The sequence below is a fragment of the Gigantopelta aegis genome, chromosome 2 (assembly GCF_016097555.1).
Source record: "Gigantopelta aegis isolate Gae_Host chromosome 2, Gae_host_genome, whole genome shotgun sequence".
In the NCBI taxonomy this organism is placed as follows: domain Eukaryota; kingdom Metazoa; phylum Mollusca; class Gastropoda; order Neomphalida; family Peltospiridae; genus Gigantopelta; species Gigantopelta aegis.
In genome coordinates, this window is record NC_054700.1 from 13,496,938 (window position 1) to 13,520,877 (window position 23,940).

A 23,940-nucleotide genomic window follows, 5' to 3' on the forward strand; every position below is an offset into this window, starting at 1 on the left:
TTTTATTATTGTAACATTACATTTCGTTTATTTCTTTACTCTAGAACTGACGTTTATCATACCGGAAGCGACCTCTTGACCCGGAAGTGTATGTAATAAAGATCCATAATTGTTTGGCGATATCATATTTTGGTCAAATGATGTGTCAGACTGCGTAATTTTTTGCTGTTTTTCAGGATTTGTCGGGTCTGATTTAAACACGTCAATATGACTAGTGCGTGCGCTGTCTCTTCAAAAATCTTTTTGCTTGTTGTCAGTTTATTGTTTTGGGTAAGTTGACCTAATTGCTTGAACTTAAGAGAACAGGTCAAGTCGCCCCAAAATTGGGAAAACGTGAAAAGTGACAAAACCAACTCTCCCTAGTGGTTGGTTAGCTCGCCCCAAACAGTTTAGTCAATTCACCCCCCCCCCCCCCCCCCCCCCCAAGAGTTACCAACTCACGCCAGGGTTTGGTTAACTCTCCCTTGGATGGTCTAGACTGATTAGTCTGATGCAAGCAAGTTACTTGAGGGTTTGAACTTTGGGTCATGCGCCCCTGGATAGGGTATTTTAAATTTTAAAAATTTGCATAGAGTAAGATGATTAGACCACCTACACACCCCAAAAAACCCATCCCTACACATGCACCTGGGATATTTGCTCAGATAGTCTGCAATTCAAGATCTAGACGGACATTTCATTTTGGAATTCTGTGATCGATCTCTCAGTCTGGGATAGGCCTATATCGTGAAAAAACATTAACCGGGCTACCCCATAAACTTATTTACATTTGACTTATTTTTAAAGAATCTTCATACTATTGGCTTGCGGTGAACTCGTATGGAAAACTTACTCGTATGGGGGGAAATGCAGTGAACTCGTATGGAAATCCACAAGTGAACTCGTATGGAAGACTTACTCGTATGGGGAAAATGCAGTGAACTCATATTGAAATTACAAACTGATATATCCAATACTGTATAGCAACTTGTGTGTAGTTTTTATGCAGAGGTCAACAAACCCTCTAGCCCGACGTATGTGGCTAGTGGTTTTTAAGTTCGGGCTAGCGAGAAACGCAAAACATGCATGCATTGTTTACGGTTTGGCCTCAGATTACAGTTATCTTCCCATTTGGTTGTCGAAAATCCGGAAATTTGACTGCGCAAGTAGTCTGCTGTTTTGACTGAAGTGACAGGGGATAGCATGTAGTTTGTAAACATGTGTAACTTGTTGACATTGAAGACTTGTTTGTGGTAATTCCGGCCCATGCAAAAGTAGTACTTTTTGTGTAAAATGGGTGTACTCCGGCCTGGTTTAGAGGGTGTGTCTGTTTAAACCAATATGCTGGGAGAAAGAGCTGGACAACAGGGGTTGTCCTTTTCAGGGTATGTGTCCCCTATGCAGGCAAAGGTACATACAAAACCTCTCGGGCCTGCTGATATTAATAAAAATGTTATAGCCACTAAAGCTATATAGAAACATATAGCGAAATTAATTGTGGTCTGAGGCCGTTTCTGTCGCAGGAAATAAGTCTAATGACATGCATGATTTGATTGGTTGGGCAAGTCACGTGGTAGTTAATCTCGCACAATGTTTTAGGCTAAGAAACTCTAATTATATTTTTATTTTCTACATCAAATTATACATTTATTCAAAGTATATCTGCATATCCATACATCCCCATACGAGTTCACCGTCATTTCTTACATACGAGTTCGTTTTCCATACAAGTTTTTCGTTCTACGAGTTAGTTTCCATACAAGTTCACCGCACCCCATACTATTGAACCCTGACATCAACATACTTTTTTTTTTAATTAAAAAAACCTTTCCCAAAACAAAGTGCACAAATGAAGCAAAGACAAGTAGACATAATGGAAAAACACTTTGCGCAAAGGATTTTAAAATACTTAGGGAAAACAATTTAAATTTTCATATAATAAACATCAATGCACTGTTCAAAATAAAATAATAATGAATTTATAGATGTACAAAACAGGCCACCATCCTAATTTGATGTTTGGTCTAACTTATGAATATTGTATTTAACTTCTGAAAAAGTTGTTGAACTTTGTTATGTATAATCATGTACGTTATAAAAACGTGTGATACTTGCATACCATATCGATATATAGGACTTCTCCCTATGCTTGTAAATGTGTATCAAAGTACTGATGGTATCAGGGTTAAAAATTGGCAGTCGCCCATGGCGACCTTTATTGGCTAAGGGCAACTAAATATGTTCAAAGGTACAATGTAGTCTGTTGGGCGACGATCAAATTTACGGTCTGGCAACTATGGTAATACATGTAGTTAAAAAAGAAACGCACCGAAATTGAATCGAATGTGGTGAACTACAGATCTGGCAGCAAAAAACATAAAACATTCTCTATATTTTGACAGCGCCAGACTCATCTTCTATGGCTTTGGACCAGGTATTTCTAAAAATAAAGCTCAAAACGTATTGCAGACACTGCATGTATTTTTAAAATCTGGAAGTCGTCGGCTTATTGGAATGGTCTGGATATACCATAATTATCTAGTGGACCTACATTTTGACAGTTGTTATTAAATGTTATATGGTGCAAATTAATCATATTTAATTAGCTTATGTTATATTCGTACAAAATCAAAATCTATCTTGTAGTTTTAACTCGTACTAACTTTCAATATCATAATTGGAGGGCTAGTTGAATTTGAGAAGGGCCAGTAAGATTTTCCTTTAACTGGCCCTGCTGGTGACCATGGTTTTCATGTTAATTTTCAAGCCTGGGACATACATTGCTTTAGCTGAGCAGTACTCTCAGAATGCTTGTTTTATGTCCGATGTAAATAGAAGAGTTTTGTAGAGTGAAACCCAGTACGTAGTAAACAGATTTTTATGTTATGTCAGGTGTTAACAGAACAGTATTGTTGAAAGAATTACATGTATTATGCCAAATAAAAAAAAAAAAATTGCCACGTTTGCATTTAAAATTTGAAGTTGGCTAATTAAGTGAGTGACATGGCATGGGTGGAGAATTACAAGGTTCTATGTGCATAAAACCTCATTTTGAGAAATTGCCACTTGAAGTTTGGAGCTGCTATATTGGAGTCATAAAAAGGTCTTTGTAATAGTTTTAATATAACAACTGTGTCTTAAAATACCATATTCTAGGAATGTTTACTACATTTTGTATGTAGATAATTTTATTTTCTATCAAATAGGATGGATAACTCATTTTCGGAAAAATTGCGGATAGAACCTTGTATTTCTCAGGCTACGATGGGTAACTAATAATTAACTGGATTTTTTTATTTTTTTTAGGCTGCAGAACTGTTTACTATGTAGATAATTTTATTTTCTATCAAATAGGATGGATAACTCATTTTTGGAAAAATTGTGGATAGAACCTTGTATTTCTCAGGCCACAATGGGTAGCTGTAATAATTAACTGTTTTGGGTTTTTTTCGTTTAGGCTGCAGCTGTTGGCCTCTGCTTCGTAGGATCATGGGTCTACTCGACGTACAGCCACTTCGAGGAGCTGACGGACGCCTCACTGACACTGCTGCCTGCAAGCATCATGATCGCTGTCGGCATCTTCATGTTCATCATCGGCCTCCTCGGCTGCGTGGCCGCCTGCAAGGAAAACAAATGCCTCTTGGCCACGGTTAGTATGTACAGCTGGGCTTCTATAGCCCAGGGTCCCGTACCACCAAGCGATCTTAGCCCTAAGATCACCTTAACTGCATAGCTACCTTATGTACTAAGGTGATCTTAGTGCTAAGATCGCTTTGTGGAACGGGACCCTGAACTCGAACTTAAGAATTTGTCTCCCACAGTGATATTAAAACAAAATTGCCATGGGTGAAACGGCCCACCGACGGCAATTTAAAGTCTACCCATGGCAATTGAAAAAAAGAGAAGATGTTTGCAGTAAATAAATAACACTGAAAGGCTATTTTGCTGGTGAAAAAACCCTGTCAAATGCTGCATTTAAGTCTCTTTTGTAAATATGAATATCCTGCTTTTAACTACATCTAAAAACTGTACTTATTTGTATACAAATTATATTTTTGTTTCCTTCATGGAAATGTTTTCATCATTTTAAACTAGTTATTTATTCAACAAATATAGCTCTTTAATTAGTGAGTGCTAGAAATGTTTTTAAATACATGCAGGGCTTCTAGATTATGGTAGCCCCACTCCCATGGCTAATGATATTCAGTGTTGGGCTGGTAAATAACTAATATTGATATGCCCGACGGCTAGTGAAAAACAATAGTCAAATGTTGCAGTTAGGTCTATTTTATAAATATGAATAGCCTGCCCCCAATGTTAGTGTTTTAAAGCTATATTTCCCTCTTTAGGTGACATATCTAATTATTACTATTATTTAGTAAAATTGTATTAACTTAGGGTTAAAAGTAAGGCTAGTGAATTTTTAATCATGGCTGGTAAATTTTTTAAATAACTGATCCCATGGCTAATGGATTTTATAAAAATTCTAGAAGCCTTGACAGGTATGTCTATACTGATAAAAAAATAAGACGCACGGGTAAGAATAGAGCCTCAATGAGTGCATTTTAGGACTAAAGCTGAGTTACATACTTATCAATTATTGACTGTCATTGAGGACAATATCAGTTTCTTCGGTCGATAAAACATGATATTGCCTGAAATGTGGTCAATAATTTTTTTATTACATAATGTCATCCATAAGACTCATACATTCCTGCTTTGTTTATCAGAATCGAAATACACTAAGGCTTATAATTTCCCGCAATGGGTTAAAACTGATGGGATTTAGTGACGTAATCCTATGACGTTGTATGACATGCAGAGGGATACGGAAATAAACAGTTGAAACACTACCAAGACAAAAATTAAATTCGAGACATTATAACCAGCAAGAGTCTCAAAGTCAAATAAAACACAAAATGGGATGAATCTGAACATACATTTAATACTAAAGAGTTACTAATTACCTCCAAATGCATTTAAAAAATTTTTTGTAACATAAAATCCTGAGAGTGCCGATTCCAACTGCATTTTTATGTATCATGTACGTTTCTAAATCTACGAGATATTCCTTACACAATTTGACGATTACAGACCTTTTTTTTTGTCGTATTTGCAAAATTAAACTCAGTATGACTAAAGATGTTATCTTTTTGTTAAAGGACAGCAAAGCGTTTTGTCACAAGTTGGTGCTTATTTACATTAGAATTAGCAGTTGACGTTGCATTATGTTACCTACTCATTAATTGGATAGAATTTTGTCTCATCTTCATTTTCATTGGTCAGGGCAATATCACTTTTGATGGACCGGTGGGACCGTCTCACGACAATATCATTATTTACGGAAGGTCATGTGACTGGTTTTTGACCAACAAGAATATTATACAGATATATTTTCATTATGTAATAGTGCTTCTTGTTCCAGATGTAAATCATGGAAAAAGTTAAAAAGCATGTCTTCACCTCTAGAGTGAAATGTGTTTTTATTTCCATTTCAAGTTTGTCTTTTCTCTCAATCGTCTTGTAAACTTGTAACCAGATACTTTATTAATTTTTTCTTTCAATTTCAGTTCTTCTCACTGATTCTGATTGTCTTTTTGGGTGAGGTAATTGGAGGAGTCATGGGATATGTGTACAGAGATGATGTAAGTTTATGCACCATACATAGTAACAGGTAACAAGTGATATATTGATTTAAGATCAGTAATGTCCAATTTGTCATTGCTCATGCACTTTTTAAAATGGATATAATAAATAAATATTTAGGACAGTCTTCAGTTCTCTTGCATCAGCCGTGGCCCACAATAATCCCAAGAAACTACTAGCATTAGCATACAGCATGTCGGATTCATTCCTTTTATTTATTTCAACTTATTCCCGTGCTTATATCCAATTAAGGTTCAAGCATGCTGTCCTGCACACACACCTCAGCTGTCTGGGCTGTCTGTCCAGGACAGTGGGTTAGTGGTTAGCGAGAGAGAAGAGGGTGTAGTGGTTTCACACCTACCCACTGAGTCATTAAAACTTGTTCTGGGTGGGAGCCGGTACCGATCTGTGAACCCTGTACCTACCAGCCTTTTGTCCGATGGCTTAACCACGATACCACCGAGGCCGGTCACATGTCAGATTAATACTACAGTACAAGACTAAGTAGTAAAATCACCAGCAACACATAGTTGGTTACTTGCCCCAAGTTACAAAGGAAAGGAATGTTTGTTTAACAACACTTGTGCACATTTTGTAAATCACAGCTGTTGGTGTATAACATTGTTGTTTCGGCACTTGAGAGAGGGTCAGAGAGAGGAAACTATCTGCCATTACGAAATAAGCAGTTACATGTAGATCTCATTTGTCTTACAACTGTTTTACAACTGTTTTATAAACATATTGAATTCTCTTTTGCTCATATTAGATACATTTTAAAATAACTTGTGCTAGTATCTACCGGCCAGTCTTGTGTAGTATTCTGTACATTGATTATTGTCAGTGTGACTAATTTGGACTCAAAACATTTATCTCCACCCACCAACCCCTCATTTTATCTGTAATTTTTAGACTTTGATTTTTTGATGTTATTATTTTTATCTTTAATTTTTTAATTTTTTTTAAATTCAGGGCTCGAAATGCAGTGTTAATACATGCACCGGTGCATGCTGATTTTTGCGTGTGCATGTAACTTTTAAAACTGGGTGCATGCGGTGCATGCTAATATTTTTCAAGTACTGTGTATTGCGTATACTAGTATCCTGTTGTCTACCAGATTCAGACTCAAGTTGGTGAATTTTGCGTATGCATTTCGTAATCTGTTCGACACATGAAAACGATCACTTTTATTTTATGGGCGCATCCATTTTGTATCCCATAATCCTACTTACAACAATGGCGCCCTTTCGGTCATTTCCATGAAATATATTTGCGAAAATTGCCGGCAATATCTCAGTTATATCCGTGAACTCGCGTAGTTGACTCAAAGTCAGCCAGTGATTATTTCAATTGCAACTTCTCCTCGAATTCCGTAGGCTAATTTATATTATACCAACAGATCTTATCGAGTTAAAAAAGTTAAATTAAATTAAAAAGAAAATGATAATCAACACTGTAATCAAGGTAATTAAAATAGTATTTTTTTCATTGTTAACAGGATTTACCTTATTTTTGGTGCATGCAGAATTTTAATGGTGCATGTAACTTTTTTTTCAGCATGCACCTGGTGCATGTAGATTATTTTTTTCATTTCTAGCCCTGAAATTTATTTTACCGATTTTCATTACTACAAACACACACACATCCTGGCACTGCACCTAGCTGATGTGTATCTGTAGGTTGTAATTCCTCCATCAACTTGCAGGTGCGGCAGACTGTGTCTGATGACCTGTGGGGTGCGGTGAACCGCTACAACGAATCCACCTACCAACACCAAGTCGACTACGTGCAAGAGCAGGTAAGGCTTTTCTTTATCACATGTATACAAGCTACTTCCATTAATGTCACAGACCCTAGTCTTTAAACACTGTGGCATATTTTTCACTATTAATGTTGGTTATAATAATTCATATCAGAATTTACTTAATATGTTTATCACATGTATACAAGCTACTTCCATTAATGTCACAGACCCTAGTCTTTAAACACTATGGCATATTTTTCACTATTAATGTTGGTTATAATAATTCAGATCAGAATTTACTTAATATGTTTATCACATGTATACAAGCTACTTCCATTAATGTCACAGACCCTAGTCTTTAAACAATGTGGCATATTTTTCACTATTAATGTTGGTTATAATAATTCAGATCAGAATTTACTTAATATGTTTATCACATGTATACAAGCTACTTCCATTAATGTCACAGACCCTAGTCTTTAAACACTGTGGCATATTTTTCACTATTAATGTTGGTTATAATAATTCAGATCAGAATTTACTTAATATATTTTATTGTTTAGATTATTGATATCCATACACAAGGCTTATAGATTATGGTAGTCCCACTCCTGTGGCTAGTGATATTCATTGATGGATTTTTATAGTCCATCCCATCCTCCTACACAAATGTGTTTTGTAAATAATTTCAGTTTTGTTTGATGTACGAAGAAAACTAAATTTACAGTGTTTTGGAAATAACAAAAAAATACTATTTTTGTGTCCAGTTTAAGAAACAGTCGGTTCAGAAATAAATAACTTGTAGTCATTTCCATAGCATGAAAAAAGTCGTTCCCTGTAGAACGGACTATAGAAACACACGTACCTCTGACAAGTAAAGGGTTATGGAGACGAGCTCTATCCTTTTTAAAGGCATATCTTATTTTCCCATTTTAACTCTTGTTTCACTCTACTGTAACTTCATATTTAATGACCGGCCTCGGTGGCGTCGTGGCAGGCCATCGGTCTACAAGCTGGTAGGTACTGGGTTCGGATCCCAGTCGAGGCATGGGATTTTTAATTCAGATACCAACTCCAGACCCTGAGTGAGTGCTCCACAAGGCTCAATGGGTAGGTGTAAACCACTTGCACCGACCAGTGATCCATAACTGGTTCAACAAAGGCCATGGTTTGTGCTATCCTGGCTGTGGGAAGTGCAAATAAAAGATTAAAAGTTTACACATACCCATTGAGCCTTGCGGAGCACTCACTCAGGGTTTGGAGTTGGGAACCATGACGCCACCGAGGCCGGTCACAAATCTATAGAGTCATGCTAGTACATGTACATGCATGTTATGGCTCAGGGTGCTTCTTTAAAAAAAAAAATCTCTGACACTATGTTGCAATAAAAATCAATTTAATATTTAATAACCTTATTTTTGGAGGTGGCAGGTGGTGCTAAATATTGGATTCACATATTGCAGTTGCTTATATAGGGAATAACTTGTTACTGTCTTAAGATATCAGCTTTATCCTGCATAGGTTAGAATAACGAATGCAACAAGGTTCTACCAAGCTGCATTCACCATTCGACCTGAGCAGGATAAAGTCGATACCTCAAGACAGTAACCAGTTATTTCTTTTATCCTGCAGTCCTACAGGAATATTCGGAAAAGCTTTATTTATTCCAGTTTTGTGTACGCAAATCAAGTACTGTCAACCTAGCAAGGCTTTTGCCGTATGACATCATACAAGATACATGACGTCATTATTTGTAAGAAGCTAGCAACATTCTGTCACAATAAAAAAGCGTTTCTAAACTCCAGTTCATACATAAATATACAAGTTTTGTATTGTTATTACAAAACTAAAAGCTGTTTGAATTTACTGTACTTCAACAAATGATTTAAAGAGTATGTTTATTGAAAATCTACTCTGAAATACTTAGTCGAGTCGGGCTTACGTCACATGACCTATATTTTTGGTCAGGTTTAACTAGTCAGGTCAGGTCATAGGGTTTTATGTGCACATTCAGAACAAGCTGTTGTAGCGCACGCCTGTCATGGGCACATGACAGGAAAGGTGGGGGGGGGGGGGAGGAGGGACCGCCTACGCTGGCAGGTGCAAGGGAGCACCAGCAGCCCGATTGAATCGGTAGCAGGCGGGATGGGTGGTGGTGGTGGTGCTATGGAATTTGAATGGAGCTGTTAATGCCAAAGAGAAAAGGTGCACATTTTTGTTGAGGAAATTTGTCGCAATTTTGAATGGTCAGTCGAAAGGTAGATGTGCGAGCTAGTATAGGTTTTGAATCGAGAATAGCTCGTTAGTGGGTCGAGAGTAGCTCGTTAATTATAGACCTTCGTGATGCTGGTTGTCTCCCTAGGTTGTCCGTAGGGTCCATATAAGGACCTGACCTCTTCTGGTCGTGGCATGACAACCCAGAGGAGACTCGTGCAATTGTGTAGACACTGGTAGGCAAGGCGTTTTGTTCCGGGGTGGTCGACGTGCTGATGTTGGTATGGTCCTCCGCTTCCTCCTTAGTGACACCAAGTACAAGTTTCCAGCAGCAAGTATTTGGGGATTGGGTGGGGGAGGCTGATATTCTTTTGTTCGGCCTCCCCCGGGTGCATTGCAATTGTGTACTCGGAACCGGTATTCTTTTGTCCGGTTCCTTATTAAGCACGTGCTGGGCCATTAAATGGGGGGCGGATGCATTGTTATCATTAGTCAATGCATCCTGTGTACTGTTGCGGTGAGCGTGTAGTCTGTATGTAGTCCTAGTTTGGTGTTAAGGTTGTACTTATTGTCTTACTTCCCTACTCTAATGATTCCAACGGTCTTCACGACCACCCCTCCCCCTCCGTCTTTGTGTAGCATTTAACACAATGGCGGGGGGGGGGGGGGGGGAATTAGACTAATCTAGGTATCTAATTTAAAGGGCAAGCCCTTATAGTGTATGTATTGGTTAAAAAGCCTATTGCTTGCATAGTTAATTTTATTATTAATGAACAATCTTGCCACAGTCACCCATTCAAACGACACACCCAGTTCAGTTAGGTTAAATAACTTTGAGTGACACCCGCCCCCTGAATATTACTTTATGGAAATGACTAATTGATGAAATGACCAATATCTATATGTTGGTAATCGTTAGTAGTATAGTGTAGTTAGTTAGGCTTACGCCCATTGTATATTGGTTTGTTGTCTTACTTGGTTTGTCTTCGGTTCTCTGGTGTTCGGTTGTTCTTCTGGGCTCTGGGTAGGTGACTTACAGTGGTCTGCTAGTTTTGTTCATTAATAATAAAGTGCATGGTGCGAGTACATGAATTGTGCGGTATATACATGTGGTTTTTCCTGGATCGTGGTTGGCTGGTTTGGATGAATGAGCATGCTGTAAAAGAGAAAGTGGTAATTAGAGTTCCTATCCTGGTTGACTGTTTGGTTATTCAATGTTAGTTTTAGGATATTCGCTACCGACCCACCTTTGGCCACTTGCATTAGAGTGCATCGGGTTCGAGTTCAATAGTGGTTGCAGCTCTTATGTAGGGGCTTACAAGTGGGTGGTTTTTTAGTAATCCCTATAAATACTTTATTAGCACTATAGTGGGTCTTATCTTTACCTGTTCACCTTTGGCCTCCAGGTTGGAAAGCATCGAGTAGAGTTCGAATTGGTTGCAGTTCCTTCTTAGGGGCGTACTAGTGAAAGGTTATGAGTGCCTGTTGTTGGTCTATTTATAGCTTTGGTTTGGTGGACTGGACGAATAGATAAACTGCTTTGAAGGTTTTATGTTTTAGATATTTATCCGGGTTTAGTAGGAAGTTAGGCGTGATTTGTTTATTATGGTTGGCTTCGGTTATTGATTCTAACATTAGTTTTCTCTGAGTGGTATGTAGCGTGCAATCCAGGAGATAGTGTTTCATATCTTCCCGGGTGCCACAATCACATTCTGGATTTAGTTTGGTAAAGGAGCAGCTGTTGAGCTGTGAAGATTTACCTAGACGTAATTTAGTGATTAGTTTATCCACATAAGTGTTTTGGTGTTTAGGTCTTTTTGAGTTGACTAGTGGCTTGATGTTATAGTGCCATGTATTATTTGTACAGTCCCAGTTTGCTTGCCATTGAATTATGTAGTGTTTTTTTGCTTTTGACATTAACTCTGTTATTCCTAGTGGTAGTGCAGTAATTGTACTGGTGATTGAGAGTGCAGTTTTGGCTCCATAGTCTGCTATTTCATTGCCAATTATCCCTACATGAGCTGGGACCCATTCGAATACTACTGTTAGGTTAAGTTGGTTTAGTTCGTGGAGTTTATTGTGGATAGCTGGCCTGGTAGATTTGTTAGTTTGGAGAGATTGGATTGAGCTAAGACTATCTGAGAAGATAAAACTTTTAGGGTATTGTTTATTTTTAATCCAGATTAGTGCCTCGTAGATGGCTGTCAGTTCTGCTGTGTAGACTGATAGATTGTCTGACAGCCTGGCATATTTAACAAGTTTGGAGTGTTTAGATATCTTTTCTTCGACTATTGCGAAGCCAACCCTACCGTTATCTGGGGGTTTTTAGCCATCAGCGTTATCTTTCTTAAGTTTATCGAAAAATTGTTTAGGGAAGTTTTCGTTACTGCTATTTTTACTAAATGTTTTACTTAGGAGATTTTATTTTTTTGGAGGACTGTAGCGATCGTGCGTTGTCCTTGTATAGCTTGAACTTTTTTCCACATTTCTCTAATAGATGTTCTGTTATTAATTTCCCCGCAGAATGTCTGCTAGCTGGTCTGTTTAGCTTCATTGATTAGTTTGGCTATTTCACTTTTTGCTATTTTATACTTGGTATGGTATTCTGGTTTACCTGGGTTTTTTAAAGAGTTTTCGCATCCTGTTTCTGAAGCCGCATTTTGTTTTAATTTCGTCCGTCCACCAACTGACAGGTGTATTTTTTTTAGGTTGTTTAGTTTTGGGTATATTATTTTCCGCTATTTTAATTATTTCTTTGGTGATTTTAGCTTCATCAATATCTATATTAGCTTCTAGTTTAATTTTGCTGCATTCACTTCTAAAGCCTGCCCAGTTGGCTTTACTAAATTTGAATTTGGGTATAAATTTTTCTTGTTCGGTATATTCTACATTACTTTTATAGTTAGTTAGGATGGGTAGGTGGTCGCTGTTTAGAGTATCTAGTACCTCCCATTGGGCGTTTGCCCCTATATTATTAGAGGTTATGGTGAGATCGATGGCAGATGAGGTTGCTAGTTGGTCGTGGTAGTAGGTGGTGCTGCCATCGTTGAGACATACTAGGTTGTTTATGTTAATGAAGTCTTCTAGTATGTCTCCTTGTGTGTCGGAGTGCTGACCTCCCCACAGTGGGCTATGGCTGTTGAAGTCTCCTACTAGGATTAGGTTATTATTTGGTTTTATGAGTTTATTGTAGTCGTTTATAGTTAGCTGTTTATGGGCTGCTCCCGGTGGGCTGTATACATTGATGACGTCTATAGGCATCTTATTATTTAATACAGTAAGTCCTAGGACTTCCAGGTTGGCATTTAAGGCTTCATATTTAATTTCACTATGAGGTATGGTACTTTTAATGAGTGTGGCTACTCCACTTCAAGTGCTATTTTCCCTATGTTTGTAGTAGGTTGTGTAGCCTGATATTTTGAATTTTTTAGTTGTTATTTTATTATTATTTTTTTTAGAGCCATTTCCTAGCCAAGTTTCTTGTATGCATATAATATCTGGCTTGGTGTTATTGGTGCTAATAAGTTGAATGAGTTCGGCACCATGTCCCATTGAGTGGAGGCCTTTGGCGTTCCATTGGAGAACGCTAAGGCCCTTTTCCCCTTGGTTGTTGTTATCTGTGGGGTGGTGTGGAGACTTGTCTCCCATATTCCGTCCGTAGTTAAGTTTATATAGATTTTGGTTATTTTAGATTTAATTTTGGTTTTTTAGGTTGTTTTTAATTTCTGACATTTCTAGCACTAGTTTTTCTATTATGGTTTTAAGTTCGCTAACTTGGTTTTGCTCTTTAGTTTTGACTCGGCGTAGGTTATGTTTGCTGATATTGGTTTAGACTGTGAGAAAGTTTGATTTTGTTGGGTTGCTAGGTTTGCTACGTTTTTTCTATTGTTTAGTTGCCTTAGTGCTTTCTGGTAGTGGTGGCACTGGTTGTCGTGGGCCATGTGCCGGCTTAGGCAGTTTGGATATTGTATGGGCCTGGTGCACGGCGAGTTTAGGGAGCTTCTTGGGTGTTTCTGTCCACATCTGTAGCATGTTGGGAGCTCTCTGTGGTGCCGGCATTTGTTGGCTCCATGGCCCCATTGTTGACAGTGGTGGCATTTGGAAGGTTTAATTTCATAGGGTTGAAGAAGATAACGGCGGCCGAGAATGTATATTTTGTTGCTGTTGGTTACTGTTGTTGTTATTAGTAGGTAACCATTAGTCCAGGTGTTTACTTCGTCTATCTTTATTTGTGGGTTTCCGGCTTGGAGGGCTTGTTTGGTAGTTTCTTGGGGTGGGAGTGGGTGGAGTTTTACTAGCCATTTATCGTTAGTTTTGTTTGACTGACTGGTAGGTAGTTCAGGTTGGGTTGGGGGAGGGGTGGGGGGTGCAGTGGTTTGGCGGGGTGGTAGGTTGGGTGTTTGAATTGGTAGTTTTAGGTCTTTGGGGTGGAAGTGGGAGTAGGGTTGTTGGTGGTGGTGGAAGGGAGGGGCTTAGAGGTGGGTTTGTGGGAGCTGGTGATAGGGATGGCAGTGAGAGTAGGATAGGTAGTGGTATCGGGGGCCCCCTCCTTAGGGGGGGTAGAAGTGAGTTTTTGGATGGTAGTGGTGGCAGGGGCAGGAGTGAGCGACGGTGGGGGTGTGGCCTTGGAGAAGGAGATTGATAGTAGAGAAGGTATGGCTTTGGTGGTGGTATGGGTGGTAGGGTTATTGTCTATTTTTTTGGTGATTACTCCAGCTGGTTTATTGGTTTTTGGTTTTATTGTTGGTTTAGCCGTTTTGGGTTGATTTATTTTCAGGAAGTTGATGGCATTTTTTCCGTTTTTGGTTGGTGTTTTATTTTTCTGGCTAGTTAATCTTTTTAGCATTGTTGCTCTTGAAGGTAAATAGGTTTTTGGACGGGTAGAGAGTCGGCTCGCCGTGGCCTGCTGGTTCGTTTTTTTGACAGCTGTCACGGCGGACGCGGTAGTTTCATTCCCGTCCGTGCTGGTTTGTTTATTGTTGGTGGGCGCGGTAACATCCATCGTGTCCGCTGTGGGTTCACTGATGGTGTTTGAGTTAACTTGCTGTTTGAAATTTAGCTTTTTTTGACAGGTTTTATTGGGCGTTTCTCTGCTGAGATCGGTTTTTAGTAGTTCATGGATTTTTTGGCCTCAGTTTCGGTTTGATGGTGGAAAGTAAGGCTTTCCGACCTTGATTCTACCTCTTTTTCTTTATTGCTTATGGCGACTGTCAGTAGTTGTAGGTTATCGTGTTTATCAGCGTTTGGGTGGTTTTCAGCTCAATTGTTTGGCCTATTTCTTTTAGTTTTTTCTCATCACCTTTGATGAAGGTGTCTCCGTTTGTTAACCGCATGTGGTAAAGCTTATCGGTTGAGTTTATTGTTGCTTCGGCAATGGTCTGTTGCCAGTACATGTATTGGTACAACGTTGGGTTCGCCCCGTTAATCTTTACTTGTCTGATTCCGTTTTCGATGCTTTCTTTTTCCATTTTTTTGTTTTTTTTATGGCTTTTGCCCTGAGTGGCGAGTGACCCGTATTTGTTTTTTAGGTGGACCTCTAGGTGGACGCTTACTGTTTCTGTTTCATTTTCTGACTCACTGTCTGTGTCTAGGTTAAGTTCTTGGCTTAGATTAAGAGAGCCGGGGCGATTGACGGAGCTTCTGGGGGTGGTCGGGGTGGGGCGGGTGGTGGAGTTGCCTGCTAGTTTCCGTGCTAATTCCTTTTTATTTAGGTGGTCATTTAGGTTAACGAACTCTATGTCTGGGTGGAGGTTTTTATCAATTATAACAGTTCTTTTAGTTTTTCTGGTTGTGGCGGTTTTGCTTTGGGGGGGGCTGGTGGTAGCATTGGGGGTGTTTTTTTGGGGGGGTTATCTCCTTATCATTTTGCGTCTGGACATATATTTCGATATCTACCGTATTGTCTGGGTTGGTTACATTGGTTGCCATTTCATTTTTATTTTTATTTTAAATTTTTTTGCGGACCTGAACGGAGCCACGTATAATTCTCGCTTATTTTGCTGGTAACTGGTTTTTAAAAGTTTTTTGAGTATATTGCCGAGTGATATTTAGTTTTATGTTTACTTTGGTATTAATACTTAATACTTAATAAAAGTTATGTTAGTTAGTAATATACCTGTGGGTTAAATGCTGTTATTGGGTAATAAATATTATAGCGAAAACTGAGATGAAGCTAGTTTCTGGCGTAATATGTACAGAATAACGATAATAGTAGCAAGATATCAATGTTCTGTTATTAACTACTAATGAACTATTCCTATAAGGGAATAGTCTGTATAATAAAGGAATTAATTGGTACGTTAAGTCTAGTTGCGAGCGGGAATTACTAAGATATATATGGTTTGTATTAACAGTCTTAATGATTTTCACCTTGACACCAAAATGTTTTCTAATACTTTCTAATTTTCTAATATAAACATAAAGGAATTAATTGGTACGTTAAGTCTAGTTGCGAGTGGGAATTACTAGGATATATATGGTTTATATTAACTGTCTTAATGATTTTCACCTTAACACAATAATGTTTTCTAATACTTTCTAAATTTCTAATATAAACATATAAGTAAAGAACTTTCCTTACCTTACTCCGAGTACAATACTGTTCCTAGTTTATCCTTTAGCATTGGAGGTCTCTGAATCTGAGTGTTAACTAGTCGTCATTTCTTGCCAATATATACAGTGATTGCTGGATAAATACATATTCATAAATGGATGTAACATGCTGCATTTAAATTGCACACACATACTAGTATCAGATATTGGATTTAAAAAAAAAATATATATATATATAAAAAATTCTCTTTTCACAGCTCCATTGCTGTGGTGTTAACAATGCTAGTGATTGGCTGGACTCGAAGGTGTGGTCTGGGGGTCACCCCAACTCGGTCCCGAAGAGTTGCTGCATCAACCAAACGAACCTAACGATCTGTGACAACCAACTCAACTCGACCAACCATGACATCTACACCGAGGTAGTTAGAAATGCAGGGTGATATGTTCATGCACAGTATTTGGAATTGTTTATTAAAGGGACAGACCCTAGTTTTTAAACACTAATTTAGAGGTATATTTTTCACTGTTAGAGCTGTTTATGATCACTGAAATCAAACATTACTTGATATATTTATTGTTTAGAATATCCATTTCCATACATCCAAATTGTTTCTGGTCATCCTGGTGTTTCTAATGCCACAAAATGCATTTTTCATATTTTTAAAAACGCACGTGTGTCTGAGAAGTAACGGTTATTGATTCGAATTCTTGTCTATTTTTAAGGGTATTTCACCCTTTTAATGTCACAGACTCCTGTTTCACTCTGTTATAATGTTATCCAAATGTGTTACAGGTTTGTAAATTAACCAGACTTAGTGTCCATTGTTATGGGTTGGAACTAGGGTCTGAATAACACTTGTAAATTAACCAGACTTAGTGTCCATTGTTATGGGTTGGAACTAGGGTCTGAATAACAGTTGGGTGGGATGTAGCCCAGTGGTAAAGTGCTCGCTTGATGCACGGTCGGTCTGGGCCCAATGGGCCATTTCTCGTTCCAGCCAGTGCAGCACCATATCAAAGACCATGGTATGTGCTATCCTGTTTGTGGGACAGTGCATATAAAACATCTTTTGCCACTAATGGAAAAATATAGCAGGTTTCTCTCTAAGACTATATGTCAAAATTATCAAATGTTTGACATCCAATAGCTGATGATTAATAAATCAATGTGCTCTAGTGGTGTCATTAAACCAAAACAAACTTTAATTTTATTATTTCTTCTATAAATTGCCCACCAAAATTGAATGGAGAGTGCTTGAATATTTTATTTTATGGGTGGAAAAAGCCTGTAGGCACACAAACACGCAGACAGACTTAAGCAAACACACACACACTCCCACCTCTCTCTCTCTCGCTCTCTCTCTCTCTCTGTCTCTATTTTTTTTCTCTCTCTGTCTCTTTCTCTCCATTCTCTCTCTCTCTCACTCTCACTCTCACTCTCACTCACACACACTCATAGATGGACAGTTACATATCTGCACACATGTACATGCACCCATGCGCAATACATATTCAGAATTAATCTTGTTTGTTTATTTCCAAATGTGTTTGAATTTTTTAGGGTTGCCTGGACTCTCTGAAGGACAAATTTCTCAAGAACCTGATTTACATAGCTAGTGTGTCCATCTCATTTGCTGTTATACAGGTAATGTGGGGTCCAACTTTAAAAAGACTTTTGGGCGCATGTCCGACCTTGTCATGAAAAAACTAGAAAGGAGTAATTAATTGCTCCCCTAACTTAGATTATGGGGAGTGATTTGAGATATTACCATATTGAGCACGTATATTTAATCCTTTTTTAGCAGTCCTCTGTGAATTGAAAATTTCCTTAAACTATTATGGGTTACACAAAAACAAATTTAGGTAACCCATTTTATTTTTTTATGTAACGCGTCATGGCCATGTAAATGATGTCATAAATTCAATGCGCGAACGAAAAATGTATTGCGCAAAACTACGTACGCAAACGACGTGCGAATGAAAGACTTTCACAAATACAGATCGAGAACTAGTAAAAGTTTCCTCCTGTCAATAAGACTTTTTCACAAATACAGATCGAGAACTAGTCAAAGTTTCTCTCGCAATTTCCAGAGCCCTGTTTTAGTACTTTAAAAAAACTAAATTCACATGCTAAGGGGAGCTAAAAATCACTTTCCTTGAACTAGTCTCAGGGGAGTGTTTGAGAGCTGCAGTGATAGCTTCCCTTTATTGGTGACATCTGGCCTGTTCTTGTTTATAAAATGTACATTCTTGGTCCTGTCCATAAGAAAGTGCACATAAAAATTGTTTGGGCTTGCTGCTAATTGTGGAAAATGGTGTGTAACCAGGACAGATATCCTTAAATCATTGTCAACTGTACAGTCTTTGATGATTGAAAGGTGCTCGTTATTGGAAATCACTTGTCTGTTCCTATTCTTTAAACAAGAATGTTTGAATACAGAACCTATCCAGGGGGTCTCAACACCAGTACCATAGTACCAACAGTATTCATTTCAACTTGATTCCTTGTCTTTTCCTATTCTTTATACAAGAATGTTTGAATACAAAACCTATCCAGGGGGTCTCAACACCAGTACCGTAGTACCAACAGTATTCATTTCAACTTGATTCCTTGTCTGTTCCTATTTTTTACACAAGAATGTTTGAATACAAAACCTATCCAGGGGGTCTCAACACCAGTACCGTAGTACCAACAGTATTCATTTCAACTTGATTCCTTGTCTGTTCCTATTCTTTACACAAGAATGTTTGAATACAAAACCTATCCAGGGGGTCTCAACACCAGTACCGTAGTACCAACAGTATTCATTTCAACTTGATTCCTTGTCTGTTCCTATTCTTTAAACAAGAATGTTTGAATACAAAACCTATCCAGGGGGTCTCAACACCAGTACCGTAGTACCAACAGTATTCATTTCAACTTGATTCCTTGTCTGTTCCTATTCTTTACACAAGAATGTTTGAATACAGAACCTATCCATGTTGAATACAAAACCTATCCAGGGGGTCTCAACACCAGTACCGTAGTACCAACAGTATTCATTTCAACTTGATTCCTTGTCTGTTCCTATTCTTTACACAAGAATGTTGAATACAAAACCTATCCAGGGGGTCTCAACACCAGTACCGTAGTACCAACAGTATTCATTTCAACTTGATTCCTTGTCTGTTCCTATTCTTTAAACAAGAATGTTTGAATACAAAACCTATCCAGGGGGTCTCAACACCAGTACCGTAGTACCAACAGTATTCATTTCAACTTGATTCCTTGTCTGTTCCTATTCTTTAAACAAGAATGTTTGAATACAAAACCTATCCAGGGGGTCTCAACACCAGTACCGTAGTACCAACAGTATTCATTTCAACTTGATTCCTTGTCTGTTCCTATTCTTTACACAAGAATGTTGAATACAAAACCTATCCAGGGGGTCTCAACACCAGTACCGTAGTACCAACAGTATTCATTTCAACTTGATTCCTTGTCTGTTCCTATTCTTTAAACAAGAATGTTTGAATACAAAACCTATCCAGGGGGTCTCAACACCAGTACCGTAGTACCAACAGTATTCATTTCAACTTGATTCCTTGTCTGTTCCTATTCTTTAAACAAGAATGTTTGAATACAAAACCTATCCAGGGGGTCTCAACACCAGTACCGTAGTACCAACAGTATTCATTTCAACTTGATTCCTTGTCTGTTCCTATTCTTTACACAAGAATGTTTGAATACAAAACCTATCCAGGGGGTCTCAACACCAGTACCGTAGTACCAACAGTATTCATTTCAACTTGATTCCTTGTCTGTTCCTATTCTTTACACAAGAATGTTGAATACAAAACCTATCCAGGGGGTCTCAACACCAGTACCGTAGTACCAACAGTATTCATTTCAACTTGATTCCTTGTCTGTTCCTATTCTTTAAACAAGAATGTTTGAATACAGAACCTATCCAGGGGGTCTCAACACCAGTACCGTAGTACCAACAGTATTCATTTCAACTTGATTCCTTGTCTGTTCCTATTCTTTACACAAGAATGTTTGAATACAAAACCTATCCAGGGGGTCTCAACACCAGTACCGTAGTACCAACAGTATTCATTTCAACTTGATTCCTTGTCTGTTCCTATTCTTTACACAAGAATGAATACAAAACCTATCCAGGGGGTCTTGAATACACAAGAATGTTTGAATACAAAACCTATCCAGGGGGTCTCAACACCAGTACCGTAGTACCAACAGTATTCATTTCAACTTGATTCCTTGCTTTATATCTATAGGGGGTCTTACCGTAGTCAACAATTCATTTCAACTTGATTCCTTGTCTGTCCTTTACACAAGGTTTGTACAAAACCTATCCAGTCAGTACCGTAGATCAACATTCCTTGTCTGTTCCTATTCTTTACACAGAATGGAATACAAAACCTATCCAGGGGGTCTCAACACCAGTACCGTAGTCAAAATTCATCAACATTCCTTGTCTGTTCCTATTCTTTACACAAGAATGTTGAATACAAAACCTATCCAGGGGGGTACCGTAGGCAACTTGACTATTTTTACACAAGAATGTTTAATACAAAAATGGTCTCAAACACCTAGTACCAAAATTCAAACTTGATTCCTGAGTTGAATACACAATATCCAGGGGGTACCGTAGTGCTATTTTCTGGAGTGGAGAAAAAAACAAGTGAGATGATTATCAGGAGGGCAAGTGCCCCCTGCCCCCTCCCCCCGGGCTTTCTTTCCAAGACCATCTTAATGATTAGTTGTTAATGTTAGAAAAGCTGATGTAGTGGTCTTTTGTCTTTCCTTGAGAAAATTCCGGTTTACTGAGGGTCCTGTTTTGAGGGGTTTCACTGTAATTGAATTATAACTACAGGTATGTACTAGACAAATTGGACAGAATAACTCCTATTTAGTTAACACACGGTATGTTTCAAGTCGCACCATCTGTGCACTTGGCTTTTAGTAAAAAAAAGAGTAAAGTTTGTTTTATTTAACGACGCCTCTAGAGCACATTGATTTTTATCTTATCATCGGCTATTGGACATCAAACATATGGTCATTCTGACATATTTCTTTAGAAGAAACCCGCTGCCACCACGTAGGCTACTCTTTCCGATAAGCAACAAGGGGTCTTTTATATGCACTTTCCCACAGACAGGACAGCACATACCACGGCCTTTTGTGGACCACTGGTTGGAACGGAAAATAGCCCAAACTGCAAATGGGTCTACTGAGAAGGATCGATCCAATGACCGACCGCTTCACAGGCAGACACGCTACCGCCTGAGCTACATCCCGCTCCTTGGCTTTTAGTAGGTCAACCGCTCCGCGATTCACCCATTAGAGTTTTTACACAAGCCGGAACAATAAAGATTTTAAAAAGATATATATTTAATAATTGAAACTAGTTTATTACCTATAGTCTGTGCCACTGGGAAAGCATTTTTTTCATATTAAAGAATTCCCTACACATTATTTATTTTTTAGTCGATTGTTTTGTAATTTACACCCCAAAATAGTATTTTTTTGGTTATTTCTAAAAAACACTTTTACGTTTCTTCATATGTCAAACCAAACTGAAATTATTTTTAAAAAACTTTAAACAGACTATAGTTTATTACTTTATTTTCTATTTTTCCAGATTCTTGGCCTGTTGAGTGTCTGTGTGTTGCTGTGTCGTTCGCGAGAAGTGCGGTATGAGACCCTGACCAACGCCCAGCGAGATGGACTCCGGGTGTGAACCAACAAGCAGACAGCATGCAACACAACACAACAGTGAAGTCAGCCAAACACACGTAGTTAATTGGGCTTACTCCCATTTGGTCGAATTCCCAATTGGTCGAACTGCTAAAACAACAGTAGATATGGTTCAATCGTCTTATTGACATGCATGTTGTTACCTTAGTCATTATAATGAACTGTTCCAGATTATTTGAAAACCGATTATTATTGATAGATGGTATAGATATCGCTTAACGCATAAAGTATGCAAATATGACAACTATCGAAATAATCCATGTATTGAATGTAGTGAATGTCTGTAATTAATTAAAAAGGTCTCCATCTAAAAATGTTTATTTCACAAAAAGCAAAAAGAATTCAACATTTTAAAATATTCATATTTATTCACAAGAGGTCATGGAAAAACTATGAAAAACTGGAGAAAATATGTTCATGTACGGCAGCCCGTTTATGTACATTGGTAAATAAACCATTGTCCGTCTATAATAAAAAATTGTACTAACACGAAGAGGTCATGTTCATTTTACATTCACAGGTAATCAGGTAGTGGTTATATAACAGACGAGTACTTATTTTTCGACTAATTGGCCTTTCGACCAATTGGGAATTTGACCAAATGGGACGACACCGTTAGTTTTATGTCAGTAATTACCTCACCAAATTCAACACTGAGTGTTAGTACTTACCCTGCAACTTTAGAATTGTCTGTACTGAATTGAGCCATTATTACAGTGATTGTAGATGTGTTATGTTACAAATGTATTGAATCGGATGTTATATTGATGTATTTGGGTTTAAAAGGTAAATACTGTGTATTATGATGCATCCCACCTGTCTGGATATCTAAGAATCGTTGCTGTGAAAGTATTTTGACAGGAGGAAACTCCAATCTTCTGGCTTCGACTAGTTCTCTATCTGTATTTGTGAAAAAGTCTTATTGACAGGAGGAAACTTCGACTAGTTCACTATCTGTATTTGTGAAAAAGTCTTATTGACAGGAGGAAACTTCAACTAGTTCTCTATCTGTATTTGTAAAAAAGTCTTATTGACAGGAGAAAACTTTGACTAGTTCTCGATCTGTATTGGTGAAAAAGTCTTATTGACAGGAGGAAACTTTGACTAGTTCTCTATCTGTATTTGTAAAAAAGTCTTATTGACAGGAGAAAACTTTGACTAGTTCTCGATCTGTATTGGTGAAAAAGTCTTATTGACAGGAGGAAACTTTGACTAGTTCTCGATCTGTATTGGTGAAAAAGTCTTATTGACAGGAGAAAACTTTGACTAGTTCTCGATCTGTATTGGTGAAAAAGTCTTATTGACAGGAGGAAACTTTGACTAGTTCTCGATCTGTATTGGTGAAAAAGTCTTATTGACAGGAGGAAACTTTGACTAGTTCTCGATCTGTATTGGTGAAAAAGGAAGGGCCTAATATTACTTTGTAACGTTTATTACACTGAGGTTACAAAGATTCTACAGGGCATAAACTAATAAATAGAGAATATTTCATGTTTTTTGACAAATGCGATTTATATTTATCTCATGAAGTTTACATTCATATCTCACAAGTCGCAACGAGTGGGATATGATTGCAAACTTCACAAGATGAGATATAAATCATATTTGACAAAAAACATGAAATTTTCTATTTATTATATAACTTTTAGCAATTTACCTTTATTTTTAAAATGCCAGCAGCAAAATAGTTCCGGCTTTCTTACAGTGAAGATAACACTTTCTACAGTGACGATAACACATTTTACAGTGAAATTTTCACTCTAAAATGTGTTATCGTCACTGAGTGACTGATAACACTTTTATTTCACTGATATTTTAAGATATTTCACTAAATGTTATATAATAAACTTAACTAGCTTGTGTCATAATGCATTTTTTTTTCATTTCTTACGAGTCTTTCTCAGAATATTGGTGATGGTATTATAAATAATATACTTGGGTTATGTTTTATTATTATTATTGAGATAAAACCAATTTCATATTAACAAAATTGCAAATATTTTTTATGAACATCGAATTTTACAGTAGTTTCAATGGAAATAATTTT

At 37.8% G+C, this 23,940-nt stretch overlaps 1 protein-coding gene across 1 annotated transcript; it reads left to right on the forward strand.

Moving 5' to 3' along the window:
• Positions 1-74: 74 nt before the first annotated feature.
• Positions 75-23,582, forward strand: LOC121381469 (tetraspanin-36-like). Its single transcript, XM_041510790.1, has 7 exons — positions 75-270; positions 3,437-3,628; positions 5,550-5,624; positions 7,328-7,420; positions 16,390-16,551; positions 17,694-17,777; positions 21,778-23,582. The coding sequence occupies exons 1-7, from the start codon at positions 208-210 to the stop codon at positions 21,874-21,876; spliced, it is 768 nt and encodes a 255-aa protein (XP_041366724.1). The 5' UTR covers positions 75-207; the 3' UTR covers positions 21,877-23,582.
• Positions 23,583-23,940: the final 358 nt, after the last annotated feature.

Coding starts and splice junctions, on each gene's coding strand:
- LOC121381469 (XM_041510790.1), top strand. CDS start 208: ATGACTAGTGCGTGCGCTGTCTCTTCAAAAATCTTTTTGCTTGTTGTC. Junction 3,629..5,549: donor ACAAATGCCTCTTGGCCACG/GTTAGTATGTAC, acceptor TTTCAATTTCAG/TTCTTCTCACTGATTCTGAT. Junction 7,421..16,389: donor TCGACTACGTGCAAGAGCAG/GTAAGGCTTTTC, acceptor CTCTTTTCACAG/CTCCATTGCTGTGGTGTTAA.